At 36.1% G+C, this 26269-nt stretch overlaps 4 protein-coding genes across 4 annotated transcripts; all 4 read right to left on the bottom strand.

Annotated features, from left to right (window-relative positions):
• Positions 1–6274: 6274 nt before the first annotated feature.
• Positions 6275–8745, bottom strand: LOC116177704. Its single transcript, XM_031496756.1, has 2 exons — positions 8553–8745; positions 6275–8272 (listed from the first exon to the last, which is right to left on the bottom strand). Exon 2 carries the CDS (start codon positions 8269–8271, stop codon positions 6409–6411), a length of 1863 nt encoding a protein of 620 aa, XP_031352616.1. The 5' UTR covers position 8272; positions 8553–8745; the 3' UTR covers positions 6275–6408.
• Positions 8746–10004: 1259 nt separating this feature from the next.
• LOC116178944 lies at positions 10005–15143 on the bottom strand. Its single transcript, XM_031498610.1, has 9 exons — positions 14748–15143; positions 11846–12051; positions 11467–11796; positions 11328–11414; positions 11186–11275; positions 11056–11133; positions 10766–11001; positions 10448–10710; positions 10005–10169 (listed from the first exon to the last, which is right to left on the bottom strand). Exons 2-9 carry the CDS (start codon positions 12033–12035, stop codon positions 10151–10153), a joined length of 1293 nt encoding a protein of 430 aa, XP_031354470.1. The 5' UTR covers positions 12036–12051; positions 14748–15143; the 3' UTR covers positions 10005–10150.
• A 1575-nt stretch (positions 15144–16718) lies between these two features.
• Positions 16719–18608, bottom strand: LOC116179161 (homogentisate 1,2-dioxygenase-like). Its single transcript, XM_031498875.1, has 6 exons — positions 18346–18608; positions 18034–18300; positions 17801–17984; positions 17349–17752; positions 16991–17299; positions 16719–16941 (listed from the first exon to the last, which is right to left on the bottom strand). The coding sequence occupies exons 1-6, from the start codon at positions 18358–18360 to the stop codon at positions 16810–16812; spliced, it is 1311 nt and encodes a 436-aa protein (XP_031354735.1). The 5' UTR covers positions 18361–18608; the 3' UTR covers positions 16719–16809.
• A 5027-nt stretch (positions 18609–23635) lies between these two features.
• Positions 23636–26142, bottom strand: LOC116177879 (serine/threonine-protein phosphatase 2A catalytic subunit alpha isoform). Its single transcript, XM_031497037.1, has 4 exons — positions 25871–26142; positions 25337–25798; positions 24870–25162; positions 23636–24460 (listed from the first exon to the last, which is right to left on the bottom strand). The coding sequence occupies exons 1-4, from the start codon at positions 25970–25972 to the stop codon at positions 24388–24390; spliced, it is 930 nt and encodes a 309-aa protein (XP_031352897.1). The 5' UTR covers positions 25973–26142; the 3' UTR covers positions 23636–24387.
• Between the last annotated feature and the right edge of the window lie 127 nt (positions 26143–26269).

The raw sequence follows: 26269 nt of genomic DNA, 5'->3' as shown, positions 1-26269 counted from the left end.
ATATATTAGTGAAGCATGTAAAGTTCTGCCGAGACACTGTGAAGATTTAGCTAGAGACATTTTTAATTTTTTTAAATACAGTAACAAAGGACAGGCTCAGTTTCAAGAATTTTGTAATATAGAGCCCCATAAAATTTTGCGACCTTCGGAGACCAGGTGGCTTTCTTTGCTCATGGTAGTCAACAGAGTTATTGAGCATTGGGAGCCATTAAAATTATATTTTACCCAACAGTGGATTGGACACAGACTGCTACCATCTGAAACCATAGCCATTAGGTTAAATGACAGCGAAACTAAGTTATTTTTTTATTTTTTACAATGGATCCTTCCAAAATTTGTTGAATTGAATACTTATTTTCAAAACGAACAAGTCGTTATAACAACAGTCTATAGAAAAATGTGTGAAACTTTTAAGTTTTTTTTATTGACTTATTTAAAGCCAAATTATGTGCATCAGACACCGCTAACTAACATAACACCAGATAATGAAATTTATTTCATAGATATGAAACAAATATATCTTGGCATTTATTTACTTCGACGAGACCTTCCTATAATCCAGATCAAACTTCACTTAGGTAAGTTCGTTTAATCTTGTGATTATAGTCGGTCTCGTCTCTTAAATAAAAAATAACAAGCCCAACTTAGACCTTTAATATTCTAGTAATAAATGTAAGGGACAAGGTATACTAAACTTAGTAGACAAAGGTAAGTAACTGAACTTAAATTACAAGGTATGAAAAAATAATTAACCTGTAAACCTTAATTTACACTAAATACAGCCCTAGCAAATGAGCTCTGAGGAGCTAATGGTCTGTTATAGAACGTAGCAAACGTTTTTGACCAACCAGCCGCTAACCGTATGGTATCGAAACTAACTCCCCTTCTAGCCGCTGCCGACGTAGGCGCACGTCGGGTGCTATGAGCAGAATAAGTGTTAACATCTATACCACTAGATTTTACAATATTTTTTAACCATCGGCCTAAGGTTTGTTTCGTGGCCCTATGATATGGTTTCTTAAAGGTTATAAATAAATACTGGCAAGAACCTCTCAATCCTCGGGTCTTTTCCAAATAAGCAATTAGCGTTCTTGCTACGCAATTAATATTTATATCGTTATTAAAATATGGAATAACTAGCAAAGGCTGGGGCTTGTTATAACCTGACGTCTTTAGGCGACTGGGAAATTGAACAATACGGCAGGCGCAAAATTATTGAGATACACGGAGTCGACAACGATAACCAAGACCCTAAGAAAAAATAAGAAATTGCAGAAAAAATTGGATGCACCGGAATCCAACCTAAAGCGGTCAAATTAATTTCATTAGAAAAACCCAACTTTTTATTAGTTCATTTGAAAGACAAGTCCGATAGGGAGATTATAATAAAAAGGGGAAAGGTTGTTTTTTAATGAAAATTTAACACCAGAAAACAGACAGTTGTTACGTGAATCTAAAAAGAAAGGCGTCGCATGTAATTATAAGTTTCTCTATTTCGGTGTCACAATGATGATTTTGTACAACTGTTTTCGGCCGAAAACAGTTGTACAAAGACAGTAATTATAGTCGTTTTTTTTTGGTAACTCATCTCTTAAGTTGGCAGTTACTAGTTAGTACAAGTAGGTACTTCGTTGGGTACTTCCATGTTTGAACTTCAAAATGTCAGTCGTACTACGCTGCCAATCTAAAACTTAACGGCATAAAAAGTGTTCCCAACATAAAACATGTTAGTTCTAATGTTCCCTATAGTTTCTGATAATGATTTTTTAATTAAATTAAAGCACCGAAATAGAAAAAATAGTATGAAAAACGCGTGTTACAATGCTTTATTGTAATACTCCTATCTTGCGGACACTCGTGGCTACGCTTCGCGTCACCACTCGTGCCACAAGATAGTCGTATTACAATAGGTCGCATTGTAACACTTGTCTTTCAATATACTATTGTGTGGTGCAAAAACGGTAAAATTCTAGTGCGAAAAACTGTAGATGATCCCATAATTCAAATATCGGCAGTGGGTGACATCGATAAATACATTCATTAATCTTATTCATGTTTACCTTAATTAAATGTAGCACCTGGACAACTAATACGCAGATGACATCTTGATAAATACTTTTGTCCGATAAGTTGTAAAACTGAATTGATATGGACGTGAATTACCTGTTTCATCAGTTAGATAGTAATATTTTATTTATATTTATAACAAATGAATGTTTATTTTTGATTTTCTGTTAAATAATCTGAATTCTGATTTGGGACGAACTTTAATTTTAACCCTGATTACAGTGCGGAACTTTGTACACTAATTCAATGAAATTTTTACATATAATTTAAGTACTTAGTATGAACGATGATAAGTTTAAAGCCCCATTCAGATAGGTGGTAGTGCAGTGCTGTTGCGGTGCTGTGCCTTTGTATAAAAGTTTGAAATAAGCATACCCATATGACAATTCACAATGACATGTGCAGTGCAGAGTGCAGACGAATTGCAGCCGCGTGGCGAAAGTATGTAAACTTTAAACTTTCTGCACTACAGTTAGCAAGCACCAATAGAAGCGCAACATATTTGTTGCTGTTGTCGTTGATTGGTCATTACTTGTGTAGGCGGGCCAATTTTGTAATGATTGTGAAAGCAAATGTCAATATGACAGCACCAGCCCGCACCGCACAACAAGGCAACGGCACCGCACTACCACCTATCTGAATGGGGCTTTAGTGAGCAGTACACCTAATTTGCTATTGTATTTAGTATTATAATTAATGAAGTAATGTTAAGTTAGGAATTGTCGATCTGATTTATTTAGTTTTTATTTAATGAGTAGATATGTGTAGTGCGGCCGACACAAAGATAAAAACTTAACTTCAAGCGTCAGGATTACATACTGATTAAAATAAGAATTTATTTGTATTCTGTTTTTTTTTTGTAAAAATCACAGGAACTGACAGTTAAGTCTCAGACTTTGTTGGACCTAAGAACTGAGGATATTAGGAAATAATAAATTCAATTCAATTCAATCTTATATAGTTCCACTATTATTGATAATAAAGTATTGATTATATATTATATAATCCACATAAGAAAATATTCAACCTTTGATAGTCAATAACATGAAAACGATGCGTTTTTGCATAATTATGTATCCATTGAAAGTGGTAGAAAATTTAATAAGCTTTCATTTTTATGTACAAAATTTTTTGCTATAGCGTACCATTTTCACGTTGTAAGCGAAATACTATAAAATGGGACCTTCAAAACCGCTCTTACTCCCGTCCCCCCTTTAGCACAACCGGTAGCCGAGGGGACTTTACTTTATGTTGATTAGGGAAACGTATCTTACACAATTCCGAAGAAATTGTAATACGTGAATTAGTTCCTTTATTTTTCCTACTCTGACTGGGCTATATTATGATTGGAACACATAAAAATGTAAAACAAAATATAACTTAGCTATATTATATAATATTGAAAAACTTTACACTTAAAACTTAAAAATTCTGGCTATTACTATATGATAACGAAACGAACAGGGTTCTCAAAATGATTTTTCAATGTAGGGAATGAATGATTGGAACTGATATCCATTCTCTGTGTTCTGAATTGTACGGAATCACAACACATTTACAAACAAAATTCTCTGCACACCATATTTTATATGATGCACTTAAATTTCTAGCAATAAAAATATTTTTCATCGTTCCAAATAATGCATTTCCAATATACAAATGTAATGATTATTGTTAGTGCTTCATACGAATCAAGTAGCATCTTTTTTTATTACATAACTCCATCAATATATTTGACAGGCAGTTTGAGGGCATAATGGATTGTCATCTCATTATGCCCTCGGGCGTCATAGACTGCTTTATATATTTCATATGACAGATATAATTGGCATATAATAGGCAAATGAAAAATAAATAAAATTTTGTATGCACCTCGGGCATTACTGGATATTTAACCCTCGGGCGACTTGCAATCCCTCGGGCCAGAGGCCCTCGGGCTCTGTCGCCCTCGGCATAAATATCGTCTTAATGCCCTTGATACATAAATAACTATAAAGTATTTTGATTCAGCCGGATATGAATATAAAGAACGCAAAGAAAGAAACTCTTTTCCAATAATAAAGTATGAACCATTTTCTTTTATAATATGTATCTGAATAAGAGAATTTTCCAACATGCAGTAGCAATTAGCAATAGAATATGAAATACACGTTAAAACAACATTATTCACATATACCTTTTTAAACTGCCCATTATTTTGTTTCATACCTGGTAATAAAGGTCCAGGATTGTGACTAACTGAAAATACGTACATTTACTATCATTTTTACAATAATTTGATGCCAGTGAATTCATTTCTACTATGCGATTATGAACTTCTTTTAAAGGATTTACTGTGGACCTTACAAGCCTTTTAAGTTTTCCTGGATAATTTTCAATTGGAAAGCTTGAAAAGTTATCTAAAACTCCATAGTGCTTAACATCATTGAAAATATGCAGTAGATAATGTACATTACATATTATAAATTGTGAACCATAAATATTCTTACAATGCCGAACGAAATTTTTCAAAAGATTTTCACAAAATTCAAAATCAAAAGCGGAGAGATGGGTTTCAGATATCATGATTGTAACTGCCAAATGAAGTAACAAAAAGTTTTCACAAATTGCCCGGGGTATTGTTTTCTTCAGTACACTGGGGCCCAAATATAACAGAAAAGTTCTAAATTCAGTGGCTTTCCTCCGATTTAGTTCTGACAACCACCTCGGCTTGCGATTAAATTCTTCAGGAATGTGAGGTTTAAGTGACTCTAATTTACTGGAAATAAGTTTAACTGTTTGGCTTCTGTTATATTTATGTCTTACAATCAACTACTATAACTACTAAAACACATTTTAAACTAAACATCATTTATACCTACATTCATATGAACTACTACATCTCCCCTCTTTTAAACAAATACACTTAAAACTGAGTTACATACATGTCATATTTGGTTGGAAATTTAATAGTGCGACCGGTACGTGTAGTTGTGGGTGTATTGCCACTCGCGTGTGTGGTCACACTTATTAGGAATATTTGTCTCTGCATTATTAGTGGCACTTTCTATTATGTTATCGTCACAATTTGGTTTTAATTCAAAGTTATTACTGGATCGTCTGAGGTGACTTGAATTTCTTCTTAACTCTTGTTCTGATTGGTTCCTGACTATGTATGATCTTGGGGAAACATGTCTGTCGATCACTTGTGCTGGCTCCCATAACTTATGCCTTAATACTTTACACTTTGAAATTCTGGTTGAAAGTTAGATTTCTTATCATAGTATTGTTTATAAACTTCTTGCTTTTTCACTAATTTTTTATGAGCACCTTCAACAATTTTTGGTTTAAGCAATGATGTGTGAACTGGTATTTTTGTTCTTAGTCTACGACTGAAAATTATCTGGGCCGGTGAAACGTTTAACCCTGAAATAGGGGTGTTCCTATATTCAAGGAGCGCTATTTCAATATCCTTTTCATCGTCGATGCATTTTTTAATAATTCTTTTTGCTGTTTGAACTGCTCGTTCAGCTTGCCCGTTGCTCTGAGGATACCTAGGAGACGATGTCTTGAATTCAAAATTCCACATTTCAGCAAATTGTCTGCATGTGAAAGAATTGAATGGCATATTGTCACTTACTACAATCTTCGGAATCCCATGAGTGGCAAAACAATTTTTGAACTGTTTAATAACATTCTCAGATGTTTTGTTTTCAAGATGGATGATTTCTAGCCATTTGGAATAATAGTCCTGAATTATTAGGTAACTCTCACCATAGCACTCTAGAATGTCACATGCAATTTTGTAAAATGGTATTTGAGGAATGTTATGGGGTATAAGTGGTTCACTTCTTTTACGACATTGATACTTCTCACAGGTACTACATTTGGATATCATATCTTCGATATCTGCTGAAGGTCCAGGCCAATAGAGTGTTTGCCTTGCTCTTTGTTTCGTCTTCTCTATTCCAATGTGACTCGTGTAGTAATTTTAATATGTAGGGGAGACCGGGGTATAATGATCCCCCTAAGCTTAAAATTTCAATAGGTCGGCATCTAAGTGAATAACAAATGTTGTTCCCCATAAGAGTTATTGACAATACTTAGGGCGATTATAATAAGCATCATTTTTAGTTCACCCGAAAATCATTTTTGGAATTTACTAATTTTTTTGAAAGTCTATAAAAGGATCATATTACCCAATAGTGTGAGGTCAAATGATCCCGTTCATGGGTAAAAATGATCCCCCCTCTATATATATATATTTATTTATTTTTTAAACAAAGTAACACAACTACATTAAGTAAAACAAAAAAAACATGAAATTCTGTAAAGTATTTAAAAGGAAAAACGTAAACGTAATTAAAATAACTGCCTTTTGTACTTGACACTTGTACATGATTGGCATAAATCACACGTGAAATGGTCTTCGTCCTCTTCCACCCCTGCACATGCATCGTGGGCCCATCTTAAACATTTGCTGCACTTAATCCATCCTTCTCCATCCTTGGCATTGGTGTAGGTTTCACAACAAAAAATGCATTCAGCATCGGATGCATCACTGTCGCTACTTATTTCATTGACCTTTTCTTTCTTCTTTGTCCGTTGTTTGGGATTAAAATTTTCTTTGTTAGCCAGCTTTGGTTTTTTATTTTGTTTTTTCTTTTCTTCTGCCTCATCTTTCTTCAGTTTTTCTTCCTCAAGCATACTTTTATAGGGCGTGCTTGTAAGCAACACCGTACCTACTGATTTTCTTTGGCGAACTTGTCGCTTTCCTTTTATTTTAGGGAGTGGATGACAGACCGTTGGTGCCATAATGAATGAACTTTCTCTGACCTCATCTGGAATAGGGGAATCTAATTGGTTACTTGGACCTGGAAGAGGCGATTTTTCCAACGAGTCACCGTGGTTTACTGTTTCTCTGGCAGGAGAGTTATGTGGCACCTCATTTAGAACAGAACTAGGAGAACTTCTTTCAGCAACTTCATCGTAGCGTTGATCAGTAACATCTGCAGCAACGAAATCCGCATCTATAAAAACATCGGGGTCGTAGGGCACTATTCCTGTCTTCTTGAAAGCATTAATTGCATTACTGGGCATTGCAGCTTTCAGATATGCTTCTGAAAAAATTTTTCCTATTTGGAACACTGTTACTGTTCGACCTGGGTTGTTGTTCATCCACTTCTCTAAAGACTGATCCATATATCGACTTAACGGGTACATTACCCCAACATCCAACGGTTGGAGTTTGTGCGTTGTATGTGGTGGTAGGCATAAAATACAAACACTATTTTCCCTTGCCTTTGTTACCACATTTAAGTTTTTGGTGTGGGACAAATGCCCGTCTAAGATCAAAAGCACAGGCTCCTCTTTTGAAGGTTTGGTGAAATTTAAAAAGTGATCAAACCACCGTTCAAACATGTCAAGCTTCATCCAGCCACTCTCGTTGCATCCAAATATACTGCCTGGCGGAGTGCCGTCCATTAACTCTAATTTCATACGTTTTCTACTAAAAATAAACATGGGAGGCACGAAAACTCCCCCTGCCGAAGTACAAATTACTGCAGTTGCCGATACTCCTCTCTCAGCAGACGTAACACGAGCTACTTGTTTTCGACCCCTTTTTGCGAAAATTTTTGAATTTTTTCCGGGGACAGTTGATACCGATGTCTCATCGACGTTATAAATCTTGTGAGGAGGGAAATTGTGTTTTTCAATAATATTCTTCAACAATTCGAAAAATTTCGTTACAACTTGCTTATTGAAACCTCTTGCCCGAGCTGCAGAGGTTGCTTCTGGATTTCTCAAGGCAATCTCAGGATGTCTTTTTGTAAATCCAGCTAGCCAATCGTATCCTGCTATCTGCTTTTCGCGCGAAAAGTGGTGAGGGATATGATTTTTTTCTGCAAGTTGAAATGCCAAACGCCGCAAATCTGTTGTAGTCAGACCATACATCCTGCTTTCTAAATCAAGAATGTGACGTATCAGCTCGTTTTCTTGATCATTTGTAAACGTTGTAGTCTTGCCGCCAAGGTGTTTAATAGAATCCTTCGCAATCACATTCTTGTTCTTAGCTCTACGCTTCAGAGACATCAAAGGGACCCCAAATATTCGTGCTGCGGTTTTAAAGGGCATCCCATTATGTAATACTTCTTGTAATGCAGTGTCCATGTGTTCTGCATTCCAATTTTGGCGATTACTTTTGCGGTGATAAGTGCGAGGCATTCTGAAATAAAATGACCTAGGTAAGTATAGTTGTTTCCCCAAAAATAATTTAACTACATGGGGCGAGATGATCCCGGGATCATTTTGCCCATTTCTTGGTGATCGTTTTACCCCACAAGCCAATTTAGTAAAGACCATCACCTAGAAATTTTACGAAATCAAATTTTCGCTACGCTAACATACTAATTACAAACTTAATCCCAGGGTTGAGCAAATAACCAGACGCACGTTTTAAAAAATGCTTCCCCTACGTTATGTACACATTTTAAAGTTGCACTTACCTTACATCAACAACTGCTAAAACAAAAATGGCTGCTTCCCTTCGTTGTACGTTATTCGAACTAACAAATTACATTTGTCCGGCAATGCGCCTGTAAATCAGTTTGTAATTATGTGTCAAGTTGGTAGATGGTGTTAGTGGAAACCTTTAAAATGGGAGGAACCATTTTACCCCGAGGGATCATTATACCCCGGTCTCCCCCTACTCTCGCAACGATACTGGAACAATTAGTCTATGGTTGAAAACACCCACTCATCTTCAACAGCTATTTCGTGTTGCAGCTTGAAATAATGTTTAACTAAATCGTCCACTTGCTGCTTTTGACTCGGCCATCCGTGAAACACATAATGCTTCAACATTATTCATATTTTCTGTATCCTCGAATTCAGGTTCACCAATAATGATGTCATCTCCGACTTCTTCAGGTAGGTTGTTGTCAGGATTATCATCTAGCAGGAGATCATTTAATATATTTTTCTGTATTTCGCACGGTGATGGGTGTCCGTTTTCGAGAAAACCTTTCCGTCTTGCTCCGAGCTATCAATAGCATGGCGAATAAAATATTTTCTGCATCGCGGATTGTACGCGTAAGAATTAATTGCCCGAGTGATGCCATGTAAAATGTTTTGATTTTAGGATTGATGGCTACTTTCAAAAAGTTCGCATAAACCTTGATAAAGTGTGCTACATCCATGCGGATATAGCAGACGGGCAGATCAGATGCTCTCCAGCACCTGTCGGCATATTCGTCGAGGGAATTGCGATTTGTGAACGCTCTCGTCGCGGCCAATAACAACGCTTTCGACGCGTCACATGTAACTTCTTTTGGAGGTGGAGCACCGGTTCTCATTCACTCTATTAACCAATACCGCCCATACAACACGATGATCTATCACGATGATCTTTCAGACGTGTTGCAGAAATGTATCTATGAAACTTTGATAATATTTCTGAAATGTTTCGCAAGATTACTGAAATGTTTCTGCAATATTTATAAATGCCAATATGTCCTTTCATGAAATATATCCTGCAATATTTCTGAAACTCATTTTCGAAATATGTCAAGCTATATTTCCCACACCAAAAATAGAAATATTCCTACAATATGTGAGTTATAGCAATATAAATTTTACGAAAGGAAAACACCCAGTCTTCACCACATTAATTTAATAATTTAAATTATTAAATTAATGTGGTGAAGACTGGGCGTTTTCCTTTCATAAAATTCCATACATACCACGTAGATGGATTTACAATTTCAAGTTTATAGCAATATAAAGTTGGAATTCTTTCGAGTTTGGTCCTGCATTTGCTCTGCTCCACAATGAGTATTAAAAGAACCATTGTTAAAATGACCGTTAAAAATTGTTTTTTTTTAAACAAAAGTAGCGAATGCGTGACGAAATCTGTAATAACTCCATTCAATTCAACACCACCAGCGGAAAACACAACGCAGTATAAACAAAATTTTATTTTCCTAAAGTAGATATATAATAAATGTCCTTTCAAAACATAGGTAATAGTAGTACAAAATAATGCAAATGAAAGCTCAACTAAATTTAACAACACATCGACTTATCTCAAAAATACTGTCGCTCACTAATCTTGATTCTGTTTTCTGAAAAAAAAACATCAATGTCAATTTTGTACTAAATGTTTTACACATCGCAGTGTCAAAGGCTTAGTAGATAATCGATTAATGCAGGAGATAAAACTCAGGTTGAGGTCACAGTATGAATTATGTAAACATCTCACAAGAAGCAGGCTGGTTAAGGTAAACTTAATTACGTCATTGTAAGTGGTTGGATAAACAAAATTAATATTGTAATCAAATTAGAAAAGTTACATTAGATTAATTGTATACCATTAAGAAATTTACTCTATGATAATACTTACTTAAGTTCCCTAGATAACCGCAAGTTTGATTGCGGTAACCAACTTCCAACGACACCCCCTATCTCGGTCTCAGTTGCCCCTGGTTTTTGCCGGCGAACCGTCTCTATTATGAGGTTAAAGAAATTTAACTCTTTAAATTTCTTTTTCTTTTTCTTCCCCAACAAAGAATAAGAATTAGCTACCTTATTGCTAATTACTTTTCGCAATATATTTACAGTTATATTTGTGACATCAGTGCCACCAAAACTACATAATGTAGTAACCTATAAATAAGTCATATTAAAATTTGATACAAAATTGGCACATGTAGGTAGGTACCATTTTATTAAAAAACTCCTTATCTTTTAAGTCTTCATCGAATCTAACTAAGTCATCTTCGGTCGTTAAGGGAAATTTGTCATTAAACTCCATTAAGCCAATTGGAGCCATTGGCACATCTGATGTATTGCCTTGAAGTGCACCAAGCGATTGTTCTAACAAATTTTGCCTGTCAACGATACTGGAGGTTATGGAAATCAATGTATTCAATTTTGTAATAATTTTAACTTCAGCATCTGAAAACAGCACACGTAAATAATTATTCCTAGAGTAATACGAAATTTTGTTACCTCTTGACAAATATGATAGATTGGACGTTGGAGTATTAGATCTTGATGGTGTGCAGTGTTGTATGTCTGTTTCTATACCTACAAATTATTACGTATACAAGAATCCCTTCTAAATGCAAAATTTACTCACCTTTAGACAGAGTACTATGAGATACGTTGGACAGTGGGGTATTAGATCTTGATAGTCTGCAATGCGATACGACGTCATCAGTATCTATACCTACAAATTATTACGTAAACAAGGATCCCTTCTAAATGCAAAATTTACTAACCTTTAGACAGAGTACTATGAGATACATTGGACAGTGGGGTATTAGATCTTGATAGTCTGCAATGCGATACGACATCAGTATTTGTACCTGCAAATTACTTTTATTAAAATAATACCACGAAAAGTTGGTGAGAACTTACTTTTTCGAAATAAAGTTTGTGACGAGGTTTGTTTATGTCGTGAAATTTTGGGGTGTTTTGGTACCTCCAACAGATTAAAGTCTTCGGGAGTATCTGGCAAAGCAGGTAGATCTGTAGAAGGTTCTTCATCAGACCCAGGCTCGGAATCTGATGAAATAGGTAGAATCGTTGTCCTACGTCTTTTCTTATTAACGTTCACACCATCACACTCGGAAGAAGGCATTTTCGAATGACGAGAATGACGCGATTTTTTTAAGGTATCACTTTCGGTGTCAATATCTGACATTTCCATCGCCAGCTTTAGTTTAACAGTTCCCCTTTCATATGTAGCTGTTATAGTGCAATTAAAATATTAGATAAACAAGCTAGTAATACTTACAGGCTTCACAAAAAACTCTCTGAATACCATAAATGTTCCAACTATTTTCTGGAGTTGTTTTGGATAGGACCAATTTGTTAAGCGACGATCGATCTAATGTGGGTGGCCACGAACAGGAGTCACCTGTGATCCAATTATTTGGAACTAATTCTACAGTACCATCGTCAAATTCCAGCACCGAGAAATTCATTGTAATCACCGGGTACCTAGACAATTAAAAAAGCAATACCATATCGTCTTAAAACAATTGACGTAGTTTATCCATATTTTTATTTGCGTGAACTATCAATTTTTAACCAAAAGAATGCATATTTCTCATTAACAAGTCAAAAAATTAATAATAATTTAATTATTTAATAATTTAAAAAATTGCAGTTTTTAATATCACATGGTTGATAGAGAATTGAAACAGCTTACAAACAAGGGGGCACTCGACTATGATTCCCTTTAGAAAATTTTGCAATGAGGGTTGTTGTGGGGTGGGAGGAGTTGTCACACAGTTGATTGACAGGCAATTTTTTATTAAGGCGATGATGTATGAAAAATGTTCTTTTATTTTCTAGAAAAGCGAATGCAGTATCGGCATGCCAACATACTCATTTCTTTTGTAAGGTAGTGTCCATATTTTTGCTCTAACGCTACTTAATGGATGAGATACATAGGTGGAGTTCAAGTCAGACAATTGATGAATGTTTAATTTTTGTGATGCACAAGGTGCTGTGTACAAATTTCCATTGCTTCTCAGTGGATATCCAGCGATTCTATTGCCTTCTATTAAAATTATTTGAAATATATCTCCATTTTCAAGAAGTACACAACGATCCTTGAACTTGTGAATGTTAATGACACAATCGTTAATTTTATGGGTAACCGATTTTTGAGTTGACTTATTGGAGGATTTGTACAAACGCTCCATTTCATGATACCGATTACATAATTGCTGCAACGGTTTGTCATTTTTTCTTATATATTTCTTAATGGTTGACATATAATTTTCGAATTTGAATGAACTAAACTCATCAAGGGATCCAAAATTTCTAACATCCTCACAAATGTGTAATAAGTTATGTACATTATGAGAAATTTTATCTTTCCCATAAATTATCGCAAATGATTGTACAAAATGTTCCAATAAACGTTCAGCATATTTAATATTTTCTTTATTAGCAATTGCTGTAGAATTGCAAAGAATTCGAACGGCTACATGTAACGTGAGAAAATTTAAATATACATCATTATTTACTTTGGACTTTAAAACAACTGGCCCAATATATAAAAGAAAGTTTCTTAATTCTGTTGCTGTCCAATGACGAATCTCAGACAGAGGTCTAGGTTTTCTGGCAACATCTGACGGGACATATTTACAACACAATAATATATTCTCAGAAATTTCTTTAATGCTTTGTGAGGATAACTTTACACCAGATGAAGCTTTACTTTCAATCCACAACAAAAGTAATTTTTTAACTACACCCAAACAAATCAGGTGCATGTAATCCAGTGGTACTCCACTAACAGGAAGGAAACCAGGAATTTTAAGTAACTCACTTTTCGATACATAAAAGTCATCATCAGTGTCACAAAAGTAGTCATTATCATTTCGCAAGGGTACATTAGAAGGTGCAGGAAAACATACTCTATTGTTTATATAATTACCCTCCACTTTACATTTAGTACAACTATTATACCCGGTATGTCCTTTAGTATTTAAAACAAACGATTTAGCAGGAGCATCACATATTAGACCTGCGATTTTAACATCATATTTACGCCCTTCATTAAAGAACCCATTTGTAACATACATTACAGCTTCTTTCACAAACTGTTTCAAAAATTGGTTAGAATCTTTTGGTTTTTCATACCCATGAAACAATCCTACTATTGACACCTTTTTAGTAACATTATCAGAACATAAGATCGGCCATAGACAAGCAGTAGATGAACGAGACAAAGGTAACCCATCAACATTGATTAAAAGTTCAATACATTGTAAATTTCCTATGTCCTTAACAATACCTTTTAATGCATTTTCTAATCCAAAATGAATATATTGTCCGTTGTCTAACTTAGAAATGATACTATTTCGAGGGGTTTGTAATAATGTACGGGCATCATTAGGCAAATTGCATTTGAAGTTTTTGTTAACAACTTTCAATAATGCAGTTAAAGCATTTTGTGGAATATTGTACTCCAATGTCCACTGAATTAAATCTTCCTTGATGCTATTTGTTGAATGATCCTGTACACTATTTATAGAGGCAGCTGATAGTGGGCTATCAGCTCGGCTATCAGGTAAATTTTCAATGTCACTAGAATTCGGAGAAGATTCATCGGACAAACATTCAGAGTCATAATTTGTTGTTGGCAAATTTAAATCTACATCCATAGTTAGTGACGTTTCTCTATCAATGTTTATATCATGATCTGAGTCGTAAATAATACTGCAAGAGGATTGAAATGAAGTTGATGGTTGGGTAACTTGATAAATTGTTTGCCTTCGAACTTCCTCCGATGCTGGTGATTTTTTTTCAATGGTCGTAAACATTTGTGTGTGTTTTAACTCGGAATTGGTTTCATTATTAATTAATCTCTTTCTGTGTCGAGAAGATAAACCAAGATGGGTTTTCAATTTTGTTTTCTTGTTCATTTCGGCAAGGCTTGCGCTTACCCTAATAATTAATGAAAGTATATACCTACAAAAATGTATAAACTTTATAAGCTGGAATCAAATTATTGAAAAAATGAATCACAATTTAGAACTAATCAAATTCACCAATTTTAGAAGCTAGAAAAAAGGAAAGCGGTAAGTTGAGGTTAGGTATGCGTACTTTCAAAACAAATTGTTTTTTCCGGCGATAAGTAATTTTAGTAGAAAAACAAATGTATGTACAATACTTCTTACCTGCTTATCGGAGATCAGCGTAATTGTGAGCTACAGTCCTACAGAAAAACGTAAAACGCAACACTTCTTAAATCACATTTAATTGCATCGTAATCACATTCACAGACCATCAATCTCGCGTGCTTACTGCGTCGGTGCGTCAGCCCCCTATCTTCGGAAATGGCGCGAAATATACACGTAAACAACCGAACACTGGATTCGACAAGCAGACCCGCTTCGTTTAAAATTTATACTGGAATATTTAAATAGACCTAGACCACACCTAGACCATATTTATTACTGGTACAATAAGTACTAAATAATAGCTGCATTTACCCCTTATTAATAATACATTACATTTCAAAAAAATATTGATGCAATATTTCAAAAATGTTGCAGGTGAAATAATTCCTGTAGCTTTCAAAGTAATATTTCTGAAATATTTCAAATGAAATGTAAGGTTGGGGAAAGATTGCAATGTTACTGAAATATTTCTGAAATATATGGTGATATAGATATCAGGGAAATGAGTAACGAAAAACAATTGAATTTTTTTAAATAGCAATGTACCCTTTCATTAAGCTCATTCGATTCAATGACGTATTATACATTATCATCCTTATTTTTGATTTAACTTTTTCGTGATAACATTGTATAGTTTCGTTTTGTCTTCAAGATTTAATAAGAAACGTACACGTTCATTTGTTATTTGTAGGATATCTAGATTAATATGTTACTGATGTAATTACTTAATGAGTTTTTAAATTTTTTGAAAAATTGTCTTGTATAAGGGTACTAACATGTTTCGTCATCGAAAAGAGAAAAAAATCTCTATCAAACGAAACGAGCGTAATAAAAAAGTACTTACATTGATATTAAAAAAATTCAATTGTTTTTGTTACTTTCGCCATTGGTTACAATTGAATTTGTTGCTCAACAGGCTTTCGTCTAGTGCTTAAGATAACGCGGGTCGCCTGTAGGTATAGTACCTAGCTCCATACATAGTGGACACTCTGTATAATGTCTTGTTTCTACAGAGTGTTCCTAAAGCAACCGGCATTATGGCTCAATGGTAGAGCGTTGAGTTATAAATCCGGAGGTCGGGTGTTCGAACCTGGGTTGAGGTGAATTTTTCATCTGTGGCAGAGATGGAAATTACCTTAGACCAGTTTCGAGCATTCTGCCGGCTACTCAGAATTAGGTTTTCCTGCAGTTTTCCTAATTCGTAAGGTAAATATACCGGAGTAGTATAGGACAACTTAAGACCTTCTGCAGAGGCACCTCTAAAAAGCATTATGCGGGTCACTCTGTAATTGGGCGCAAGCCTGTTGAGGGCCCAGAACAAGAGAGGGATAATAAATAAATAAATAAAAAATAAATAAATATGAGGTAATTCTTTGACTTATTTTATAACCAAAAGTTTATGTAAACATAGGTCCGCAAAGGCTTCGTTACTGACCTACAGGGTGTTATAATTTCACCATACATTTTACAAATTATAAACATAATATGCAAACACAAGATACAATTTAAAATGCGAAAACAAGTGATTATCTAAAAAATCCAGAGCCTACAGGGCCATTTTAAAAATTTTGCTCTAGCAACGTCTTTGAAGGGGAGCTATAAATCTGCATGTGATGGGATATTCAAAGGGTCCCCTACACGATCTGACAAAATTCTGGTTCGTATTATTCTCGGAAAAGAATTTTTCTTATAGAACGTCGCCTGTAGAATCCATAATTTCAAACAGTTCCAAGATTGGGCTACTAGTTCAAAAGTTACAGTCCTTTGAATTTTCTTTCGAAATTGGTTTCTAGTCCATAACTTTTGATTGAGAAGTCTGATCGAAAAAGTACGAATTCTTTTGAATTCTACGCACCAAAATTAATAAAAAAAGGTGTTTTCCCGAGAAGTTTTGGTGCAGTCGATTTTTTGAAAAAAAATGTCTACGACTTTTATGTGGCAATTTTTTAACTTTATTAAATTGAGAGTAACAGGATTAATTAATAATAGCGAATAAACAAACAATTAAGTAATAAAAAATTATAAAACGTAGGCAATTATAAACAATATAGGTGTTTAATCAATGGGCGGGTCCGGTAAAGTGCTTCTTGATATTTTTCCAGCATTTGTAGTACTCCAAATCCAACTTTTGGCACGTTTTGGCACCCCACTCGGTGACGGCTAACTCCATGCAAGTTTCAAACATAAACGCCTAGAAAGCTCTTGCTCAAAAAGTTTCAGAAATACCCAATTTTTTTTACCATAGTCCCTTCAGCTACTCTTTTTGGTTTTAATTCTTCATTAAAGGCCATCTCGAAGCATTGCGCATCGGGGCCGTGCGGAGTCATGGTGCTATGCAGAGTGGCACCTCCGGGCTGGAACCCTTCGGCCTTTGCCTCGTAATTGCCGAAAATCAAACCCATAAATTCCGACATGCAGTTTCGATGGTAGTAGGGCGGTCTGAATGTATGCTCCTGAACCGACCAACGCGGTGGAAATATTACGAAATCGGCAATTGCCGTCCCCTTCATTTCCGACTGACAGGTGAGCAGGGTGAATATGGACGGATCCTAAAAGGTCTTTGCCGCAAATGGTGAGCTAACGCAAAAGTATACGTACACAATGATCGAACGTGACCGAGTTAATCACCATGAAGTTTGCCAGGTCGTATTTATACGGTACGTAATTTCCAAACCAAGCAACTACGTCGAAAGGACTATGGTCTTGGTTACAGACGAACAGTTTGCCCTGATACTTTCCAATAATCTCATACTGCACGTCGCGATCTTCGTACCAGGCGACGGGGGTTAAGAAATCGCGAGCGTTGGCCAAACCGTTGGCACCAATTGGGCCCAAGTCGGGTAGGCAGAAATGTCTCCCGAACACCTCCAGGATGTACCCACGCGATGGTTCATCGATATCAATCGAGAATCGCATACCCTGCTGAATTACCACAATCTCGTTAGGCCTCACTTGGAGCTTTCCAAATTCCGTGGTAACTTTTAACGTTCCTTTCTGGGGCACTGCAAGTTCAAATCGTTTCATACACAATAAACGCGTGAAAAATCTACCAATTAAAAAGTCGCCGTCGGCATTGTAAAATGCTCGGTTGTTCATGGAGACGTTGCAAACGTAAACGTGAATCGCCAACCCATTTTTGCCCTTAATCTCTCCACTACCGCAGATTGTGTTCAAGCCTTCAACGAAATCCCTCTTCTCATTTGATTTGGGCAGATCAAAGGGCATCCATCTCATCTTTAACATCAAACAAATTATTAATCGCCTGGGCAGCGGGCCATCGTACCTGATTAGGATCGGGCTCCTGTTGGTCCCAATTACATCGCACGTTGCTATTGGAAAAGGGTTTGAAGGGGTCGTGCCCGATCGAAGGGCGAATGCGATAAAACCAGGAGCGCCTGTTTTCTAATCTGGGCGCGGTGAACGCCGTTCCGGAAAGCTGTTCTGCGTACAAGCCATATGGACATTTCTGCGGGCTGTTCTGCCCCTTCGGCAAGGACTGCGGACATCTTGGATCTTCGGATTTGAATTCCGATCCAAAACCGCTCATGTACTGCAATAAACGTTAGCAAATTGGAGCATTCGGTTTAGCGCTTACCTTCAAGTCGTCCATTGTAAAAATGGTGTGGCAATTCGACTTGACTACACCAGTGGAAATAAACAACTATTTTTAATTAACATAATGTTTATCACAAATTTTTTATTTCGAACGCATAACTTCAAACCTGTTTGTATGTAATTCCAAAGAATTGGTATATACCTTACTTATCGTGTTCAAATGTTTCACAATTGAGTACAACTTTAACCCGCCAAAGTTCAATGATTTTTTCCAATTGGTAATTTGAAGTCAGTATCCCGCTGTAAGTTGTTTTTTTTTTAATTTTCTTTGCCCACCCTCATTATCAATAAGTTGGTATTTAAATAAATTTGTTATTTAAATACATTTTGAATAATCTTAAATCCTTGTTTACCTTTAGAATCACGCGCACTTTCACGGTCGTTACTATGACAATAATATTATGTACCGTTTATCAAGTCCCAATAGAAACACTTATTGAGTCTATACTCAAATACATTTCGCTATAGAAAATTAATGGGTATTTTGAAAAAGCTATTTGGGGTTTTGGAAAAAAAATGTTGCTGTTTTTTTATGTTCGTTTGATATTTACCCGTGTAGGGGCGGGACAGAATAACCCTACTGCAGATGCACTGCATGTCGTAAGAGGCGACTAAACAACGGCAGAGGTGGATCGACAACAGGATTTTTACTTATTAGGCGAGATTTTAGTCTACTTAACCGCCAAGGGAACCATTTTGAATTTACCTTTTATTAGATAAACTTCTCATCTCTAGATCACCTAACGGCGTTTGCTCTTGGTGGTCGATTTCTTGGTTTTCTGTAGCGGTGGTTGGTGTTCGTTAAATTAATGGATGCGCACTGCTGCGGCGGGAGTTATATATGACTTCCGGTTCCAGAGAAAAGTAACCTCAACTTTGGTGTAGGGCTGTACAGGAACCAGAAGTGCTAGCTGACTGAAATTTGTACAGGCATGAGGTATCAAACTAAGTTGCTAGCCCAAAAATTGAGGAAGCTAGCTAGTGCGTTGAGGGAGGGGGGTCATATTTTTCCTTAGCGTGTTGAGATGCCCTAAGAGTCTTAAGGAATATGGAATATGATCTGGTTTACGAATGCGAGCTGAGTGGCAAACAATTTTCCTATTAAAAATCGTATGCGATTCTGCACTCGGCTAGCATTAGGAAACGCGACATTTAATCCGGCTCATATTCAATGTCACCGACCATTGAACTTGTAGAACTCGATTGGCGAAGGTTTGACATCGCTCTTTTTTCTCGAATTAGACGAGTAACAGACAGACGGATGCACAAAACCATCACATAAGGGGAATTTATGTTAATTTTTTTAGGGGAAATTTTTGAAACAGAAAATTTCCAGGCCGATTCTAGTTCTAGGGCCACCACGCGGTATTTCGGAAACTGTAAGAGCTAGGTAGGTAGTTTAAATTTGTCAAAGTTGCGATTTTTATACTTACTATAATATTAAAATACTCAGGTCCCACAAGCCAGCAGAGCCATTTTAGAAAAATGAAGGACGAAATACATCAGAATTATAGGCTGATTATAGGCCCTTTTTGGACACTTGAACAAATTTTCGGGCGGCATCCTTTAAAGAAAAAAACTATGGCTCTGATGGCTAAAGACGAAGCTAGCTGACCACTTGTGAGATTTGCTTCGAAGACGAAAAATTCAGATCACAAAATTATAGGCTATTTATAGGCTTTTTTTAGACACTACAACAAACAAACAACTACAACAGATCAGTTTGATTTTGCCCCTCTCGGAGATGTAGTGGATAAATAAAAATTATTTATTTATTGTCTATTATTGTCCCTCTCTTGTTCTAGGGCCCTCAACGGGCTTTCGTCCAATTAATATATTTATTTAAACTCTAACTTATATTTCAAAAATCCGATACAACTGAATACCAAACGATCCTCGAGATCTTCACACATACATCATTTTTACAATACACAAGGGGTTGATTCTGTCCCACCTGATCAGCAGAGCTTGTAACACAAATTTTCTGAAATGGAATTAGTTTTACTTTTATTTGAGGTGCCTGAATACAACATTTCATTTAAATACCTTAACAAATAAAAGAAAACCGACTGCGCATGCGCAAAACAAATTTTTTGATTTGGCATTAGTTTCACTTTTATTCGAGGTGCCTAGATACAGAATTTCATTTAAATATATTAACAAATAAAAAATTAGGATTGCGCAAATACAAAAGTTGTTATGCGCATGCGCAGTATTTGTTTGCATCTGCATAGTTGCCTGAAGTTTAAGGAATATTTACTAACACAGAAAACCGGACATTCATATGTTCTTTGTAAAAAGAGTTTTAGAAACCCTTTTTGGAGGTTTGCGCAGTTTTTGGTCTGTAACTTTTTGGCCCGTTGGTCTACGTAACCGAAAAACAATTGCGAACTTTGTTATATCCTGAAGAACATCAATTTTTAAAGCGATCGGACGTTTCTACACATAGTTATCGTACACACCTGACAGACAGACGGACAGACAGACGTACAGACAGGCAGCAATACAAAATTATAAACGATCTCGAGGTTCGTTAATAATATAATGAGACGAATAATTTTAATTTTTTTTGTACTTTTTTCCAATGGGGGTTTACAGTATAGTTGAATTCCGCAGTTCTAATTTAATAAGCGTGTACCTGAAACCATAAAACATTTTTTTGGACAGTAAAAGTTTATTTAAAAATAGAGGCTGATTCGCAAAAAAATAATGAACATGTGCGGTTTTAAAGGTTTATTCAAAACGATATGACTGTGGCGGGCTCTGTGACGTAATAAGCCCGACCAATCAGCTCCTAGAACCATTCACATGACGTAACGACTTGGCAATATTGCAGGAGAATGGCATTTATAACTTGCGTCATCTGTCACAGGCACTCGGACTAAAAACACAGCTTTTCAATAATTTATTTTGGGTTTATTTTACTCGCAAATAAAAATTGAGGACACACGGGTCTTTTTATTTTTAATGTACTTTGTGGATTAGAAATAAAAAATGAAGGCGGGAATATCGTTTCAACTTTTCTTCTCCTATAGTATTAGAGAAGATGCATAGACAACTATGAACTAAGACACTTTTAACATTACTTTTTTTAAAACCTGAACACAACAACTTGCTATATATTTGATTTATTATAGTAAAAGAAAATTCAGATTTCAAATACCTACTTGACAGATGTCTCCAAACAGGTGGAACAATCCCTAACATTAAAGTTACTAGAATCTGGTAACTTCCGCCATTTTTGGGCAAAAAAACATGCGTTCTAAAAAAAGCCTATAAAAATAGCCTATAATTTTGTGATCTGAATTTTTCGCCTTCGAAGCAAATCTCACAAGTGATCAGCTAGCTTCGTCTTTAGCCAGCAGAGCCATAGTTTTTTTCTTTAAAGGATGCCGCCTGAAAATTTGTTCAAGTGTCCAAAAAGGGCCTATAAATCAGCCTATAATTCTGATGTATTTCGTCCTTCATTTTTCTAAAATGGCTCTGCTGGCTTGTGGGACCTAAAATACTCTATCAAATGCACAAAAAGTAAAAATGGCTTCCATAAGAAAAATCAAAGTTGAGGATGGTTATAACCAGACACGAAACGTCATACTTAAAATTTAAAACTTTAGCATCTTGTAGAGGAAAGTGACCATAATATTTTTAAATTTTAAATAACTTCAGTTAAAAATAAAAACGAATTTGCAAAATTTCGTTTTTTTCCGAATATCTCCGAAAGTAGTCGGAATTTTTTCAGTTTCAAAGCGGCTTTTTGTTAAGGATCAAAATACGCAACTTTGCCAAATTGAAACTACTTGCCTATCTCTTTTTCAAGATCCCCATGGTGGCCCTCGAATTTGAATCAGTCCGATAGTATACCTACACTTGTACAATGCAAAGTTTAACGTCTTAACTTAACTCTGTTCAATTCTCGGTTTAATCATTGGTTTAATTCAGTATACTGAATGTTAATATTCGAGGTCGTAGATTTTTGTGGTTTTGGTGGTGGTTTTAGGGAAAGCGAACCACACAAAATGCCCCCCAAAATCGATTGAAAGTGCATGTGTTAGCAGCACGTGATGAGTTGTTCGATATAAAAAGTTTGAGAAACTCGAAGATTCCAAAATCGTTGAAATGTCGTTTATCTATGGTGCTCTGGTGGGTTTGCTCTGTATGGCCAATAATTTGCACTTCCATTAGTAGAGCCATATACAGTGATATTCATTTAAAAGCAGACATAGGCATTCCTATGCTGAAGGACGCCTAATTTTATGCAACCAAAATAACTTTAAAACAAATGAAGATTTTGCTGTCATTAATTAGTTGGATTATTTTTTCATATCTTTATTTTCATAATAAGAGACTTATTTTCTGTGTTGATCACTTTAAAGTTAGGGGTTATTCAAATGCGATCCACATAAGGCACCGTAAAGTATATGAAACTGAATGTTTTAATTTTTGTGGAAGAGAATCCCATAAGAAACTTAAGGGAAATATCGGCCGAATTTAATATCTCTTCATAACCTAAAAGCCTGCTATTTTACTGTTGTTTTTTAGTAAAATCTACACAAAATGCGTGCGCTTGTTATTTCGGTTGCATAAAATTAGGCGTCTTTCAGAAGCAGTTTTGTCATTTAAAAGCAGACATAGGAAATTCCTATGTCTACTTCTAAAGGAATGGCACTGTATGATTGGAGTAGCCAAAATCTTCGACATTCAACTTGTGCACTTCCAGGTTTGTGATAGAATAGTCTATGTTCCCTTGCGGTTTCTTCAATGTCAAAATTTCATAAAGATTGGACTGCTCAACAGAAGTTGCGTTTACACGCTAGTTCTAACCTATGTAGAGAAAATTTCGGACAGACAAAAACGGCCGTTACCTCACGGTTTATGCCTGAAGCGAATTCACCTATGAAACTCTTGTCCTTGTGCAATTTGAATTGTTACGATTCGCGGCAACATGTTTCCAGTGGCGTAGCGTTTTTCTTCTTTAATGAAATGCATAAGAGCGGGAACGATTCAAATTTAAAATTGCCCTATACTGCCACCATCAACCACCCACTCTTACTAGTTAACAAAGGTAAGGGGCGAAGAATTGGCACATCTGTCTGAGCAATTATAAGTTCAACTGTATAACAAAATTTATTCAAGTTCCACTGTCAAATAAAAGCAGTACATAAATTACAACTTTTACAAATGAACCAGCATTAAGAACGTGTTTGTACATACAGGCAAAAGGCTTTGATCTTTTTTGAAGTGACCTATCACTGCAGCAATAAAAGTCAACGTTTAGTTAGATTTTTATTATGACAGAAATAAAAGAGCAGTCTTAAAAAATGAAAATAATTTGGAATAAGGACGTAGTTTACACGCAGACAAACAGTAGACTGAGGAGCAGCGGTATATTACACACGTAGCGTAGAAAGATAGCAATGGCGACTCCGAACATTGGCACCTTCCAACACAAAACACAAAAAAATGCCAATGTTCGACAATTAATACTAGAGATACACAGATTATATAATATAGTTACGTACTTAATCTATAAATTTTGTTGTTCATCCCCCCCACAATAATTTACAGTGGTTTTACAAAGTATTCGAACGCATGTAATAAGACGAACAAATTTAATTAACATAGTTATTCTAATGCGTGCCAACACCTCGCGTACATTTGATCAACAATAAACCCATCCCCCCTCGCCCCGGAAACGTGACGGCGTACTTAATCGTCCAGGAGATACAACAAAACTTATTTTGAACATCAAATTAGAGCTAGTGTACATTTATATCTACTTCCTTTTTATGTATATAATTTGATCGCACTGGGAAACCGTTAGATCTCTTATAGTCTCGACTGCACCATGTAAAAAACACCTCTAAGATTTAATTTAAAACCAGAGCTTTGTTTTAAACGAAATATTAGAGCAACAGACACATTAAATTGTTTTATTTTTCACACTACAAGAGATGTCTCAACACAAACAGTACAATAGTAGTAGTAGTAATACCTAAGCATTGATGATATTGCAATATAAACCTTACAGAAAATAATCGGGCGTTCTGCGTGTTACGTGCGGTTCTCCACGACGAGGCGCTGGATCAAATTGTAAACTGTAAACAAAATCTGTTAGTCACGGAACTAGACAATAGTCGAGGAGTTGTCCACCACAACATTGCATTGCTGATTCCGCGAGCAAAAAATAATTTATCATCAATTCGGTCTGTCTGAAATTGTGGGAGATTTTTCAAAATACACAAAAAATTAGTCAAACAGATTGAAACATAAATTTTGAAAGGCTACATTTTATTTGATTGATCCCCTCTCCCACCCAGTTTTTTCTTACATATTGTATATCAATTTTCAAATGATCCTCGCATCCCATGAACTTTCTTCCAATATTGGGAAGGTGAATATTTTATCCCAGAACAATTTTGTATCCCCAAATCAAACAATGCTAAACTGGTGTACGCTGTGCATATTTTAAGGTGGTGGATAACCCCTCAGCGGACATTAACTTACAATGAATACTTAAGGGCATCATCTAGTTCCATTATAGCAGCTTGATTACCACATCGATAACAGTAATTGGGAGCACTGAATATAGTCACGACGTTGCGATCGTGACACCAATTATAACCTTCCATCACCAGCTGATGCGCTCTCGACACTAACGTCAGACCGTTCGAATGATTAAACGTTTCCGATATATCCTGCCCGAACGTGTATCCGGCGCCGCGGGGCGAAATACCCCATCCTCCGCGATCATCGGGATCGGACCAGAGTAGATCGCACATCGGACCTTCATGAGGTACCTGAAAGACCACGTATGTCACTCAAGTGAAGCTCTGAACCATCTTGAATTAACTTAGTTGGCTCCGATTTGACAGAAACAAATGCTAATGTATGCCAAGGTGATATTTTCCTAGATTTTCATGAATCTTTGAGTACGAATTTATGGCACAATATCTGGGAGGGAGTCAACTTACCTCTTGCAAACGGTCTAAAGCTCGTATGTGATCTAAAGTGTCGATGCTCGGACTCAGCCCGCCGTGCAAACAGAAAATTTGTCCGTCGACGAGGGCGGTAAGCGGCAAATAATCGAATAAGTCGGTAAAAAACTTCCACACGTTCGCGTTGCCGTACTTCCGCAGGCACTCGTCGTAAAACCCGTAAACTTGCGTAATCTGTCTGGACTCGTGATTGCCTCGTAATATCGTAATCCTTTCCTTGTACCTAACTTTAAGCGCCACTAGTAACGTAACAGTTTCAACGGAGTAGTAGCCGCGATCGACGTAGTCGCCCATAAATAAATAATTGGTGTCGGGACTTCGGCCGCCTATCCGAAACAGCTCCATGAGATCGTGAAACTGGCCGTGGACGTCGCCGCATACCGTCACCGGACATTTGACTTCTTGTACATTTGATTCCTTCGCTAGAATTTCTTTCGCCTAAATTATCGAACAAAAAAACCGAATTACGAAATTGCAATTAATCAGTTTTAAAAGTTGCGCGTGACTCACCTTATCACATAAAGTTTTTACTTGGCTCTCTGTTAGTTGCTTACATTCGTTTAGTTGTTCAATCCACTGATCTAATTCTTTACACGCCGCTTTCTCATCCATTTTATTCAGCTAACAAACACAAAATATAATTTGAAATAAATACTAATAGCGTATTTGTGCTAATTTATTTGTTCTAATGTTATTAATACTAAAACATTTCGTCCAAAATTGCTCCGCTACACACAAAACAACACTATTAATCAAAATGGCTGCGAACAATTTTGACGTCACTCCTTACCCGTTTTACATCTGACGGCTACTTTGCGTACTACGCGAAGAGCGGGAATATACGAAAATAGGTACCTGAACCGAATGGCGGGGTGCGGGAAGAGCCGGTGAAAAGGTTTTCATTACAAT

This window comes from Photinus pyralis, unplaced genomic scaffold, assembly GCF_008802855.1.
Source record: "Photinus pyralis isolate 1611_PpyrPB1 unplaced genomic scaffold, Ppyr1.3 Ppyr1.4_LG8, whole genome shotgun sequence".
Lineage (NCBI taxonomy): Eukaryota > Metazoa > Arthropoda > Insecta > Coleoptera > Lampyridae > Photinus > Photinus pyralis.
Note: the sequence above shows the minus strand (reverse complement) of the source record. Positions and strands in the feature narration are given on the sequence as shown.

What these genes read in the sequence shown, in the direction of transcription:
- LOC116177704 (XM_031496756.1), bottom strand. Translation starts at nt 8,271, where the DNA reads ATGCCTCGCACTTATCACCGCAAAAGTAATCGCCAAAATTGGAATGCA.
- LOC116179161 (XM_031498875.1), bottom strand. An exon ending in AGGAGCCCGATCCTAATCAG is followed by an intron (nt 17,985 to 18,033) that starts GTACGATGGCCC and finishes TTGATGTTAAAG; the next exon opens with ATGAGATGGATGCCCTTTGA. An exon ending in CGACGGCGACTTTTTAATTG is followed by an intron (nt 17,753 to 17,800) that starts GTAGATTTTTCA and finishes TTGAACTTGCAG; the next exon opens with TGCCCCAGAAAGGAACGTTA.
- LOC116178944 (XM_031498610.1), bottom strand. Translation starts at nt 12,035, where the DNA reads ATGAATTTCTCGGTGCTGGAATTTGACGATGGTACTGTAGAATTAGTT. An exon ending in TCATAGTACTCTGTCTAAAG is followed by an intron (nt 11,134 to 11,185) that starts GTGAGTAAATTT and finishes AATAATTTGTAG; the next exon opens with GTATAGAAACAGACATACAA. An exon ending in AGGAGTTTTTTAATAAAATG is followed by an intron (nt 10,711 to 10,765) that starts GTACCTACCTAC and finishes ACTTATTTATAG; the next exon opens with GTTACTACATTATGTAGTTT.
- LOC116177879 (XM_031497037.1), bottom strand. Translation starts at nt 25,972, where the DNA reads ATGGATGAGAAAGCGGCGTGTAAAGAATTAGATCAGTGGATTGAACAA. An exon ending in TAAAAACTTTATGTGATAAG is followed by an intron (nt 25,799 to 25,870) that starts GTGAGTCACGCG and finishes TCGATAATTTAG; the next exon opens with GCGAAAGAAATTCTAGCGAA. An exon ending in GATGCCCTTAAGTATTCATT is followed by an intron (nt 24,461 to 24,869) that starts GTAAGTTAATGT and finishes TTTTGTTTACAG; the next exon opens with TTTACAATTTGATCCAGCGC.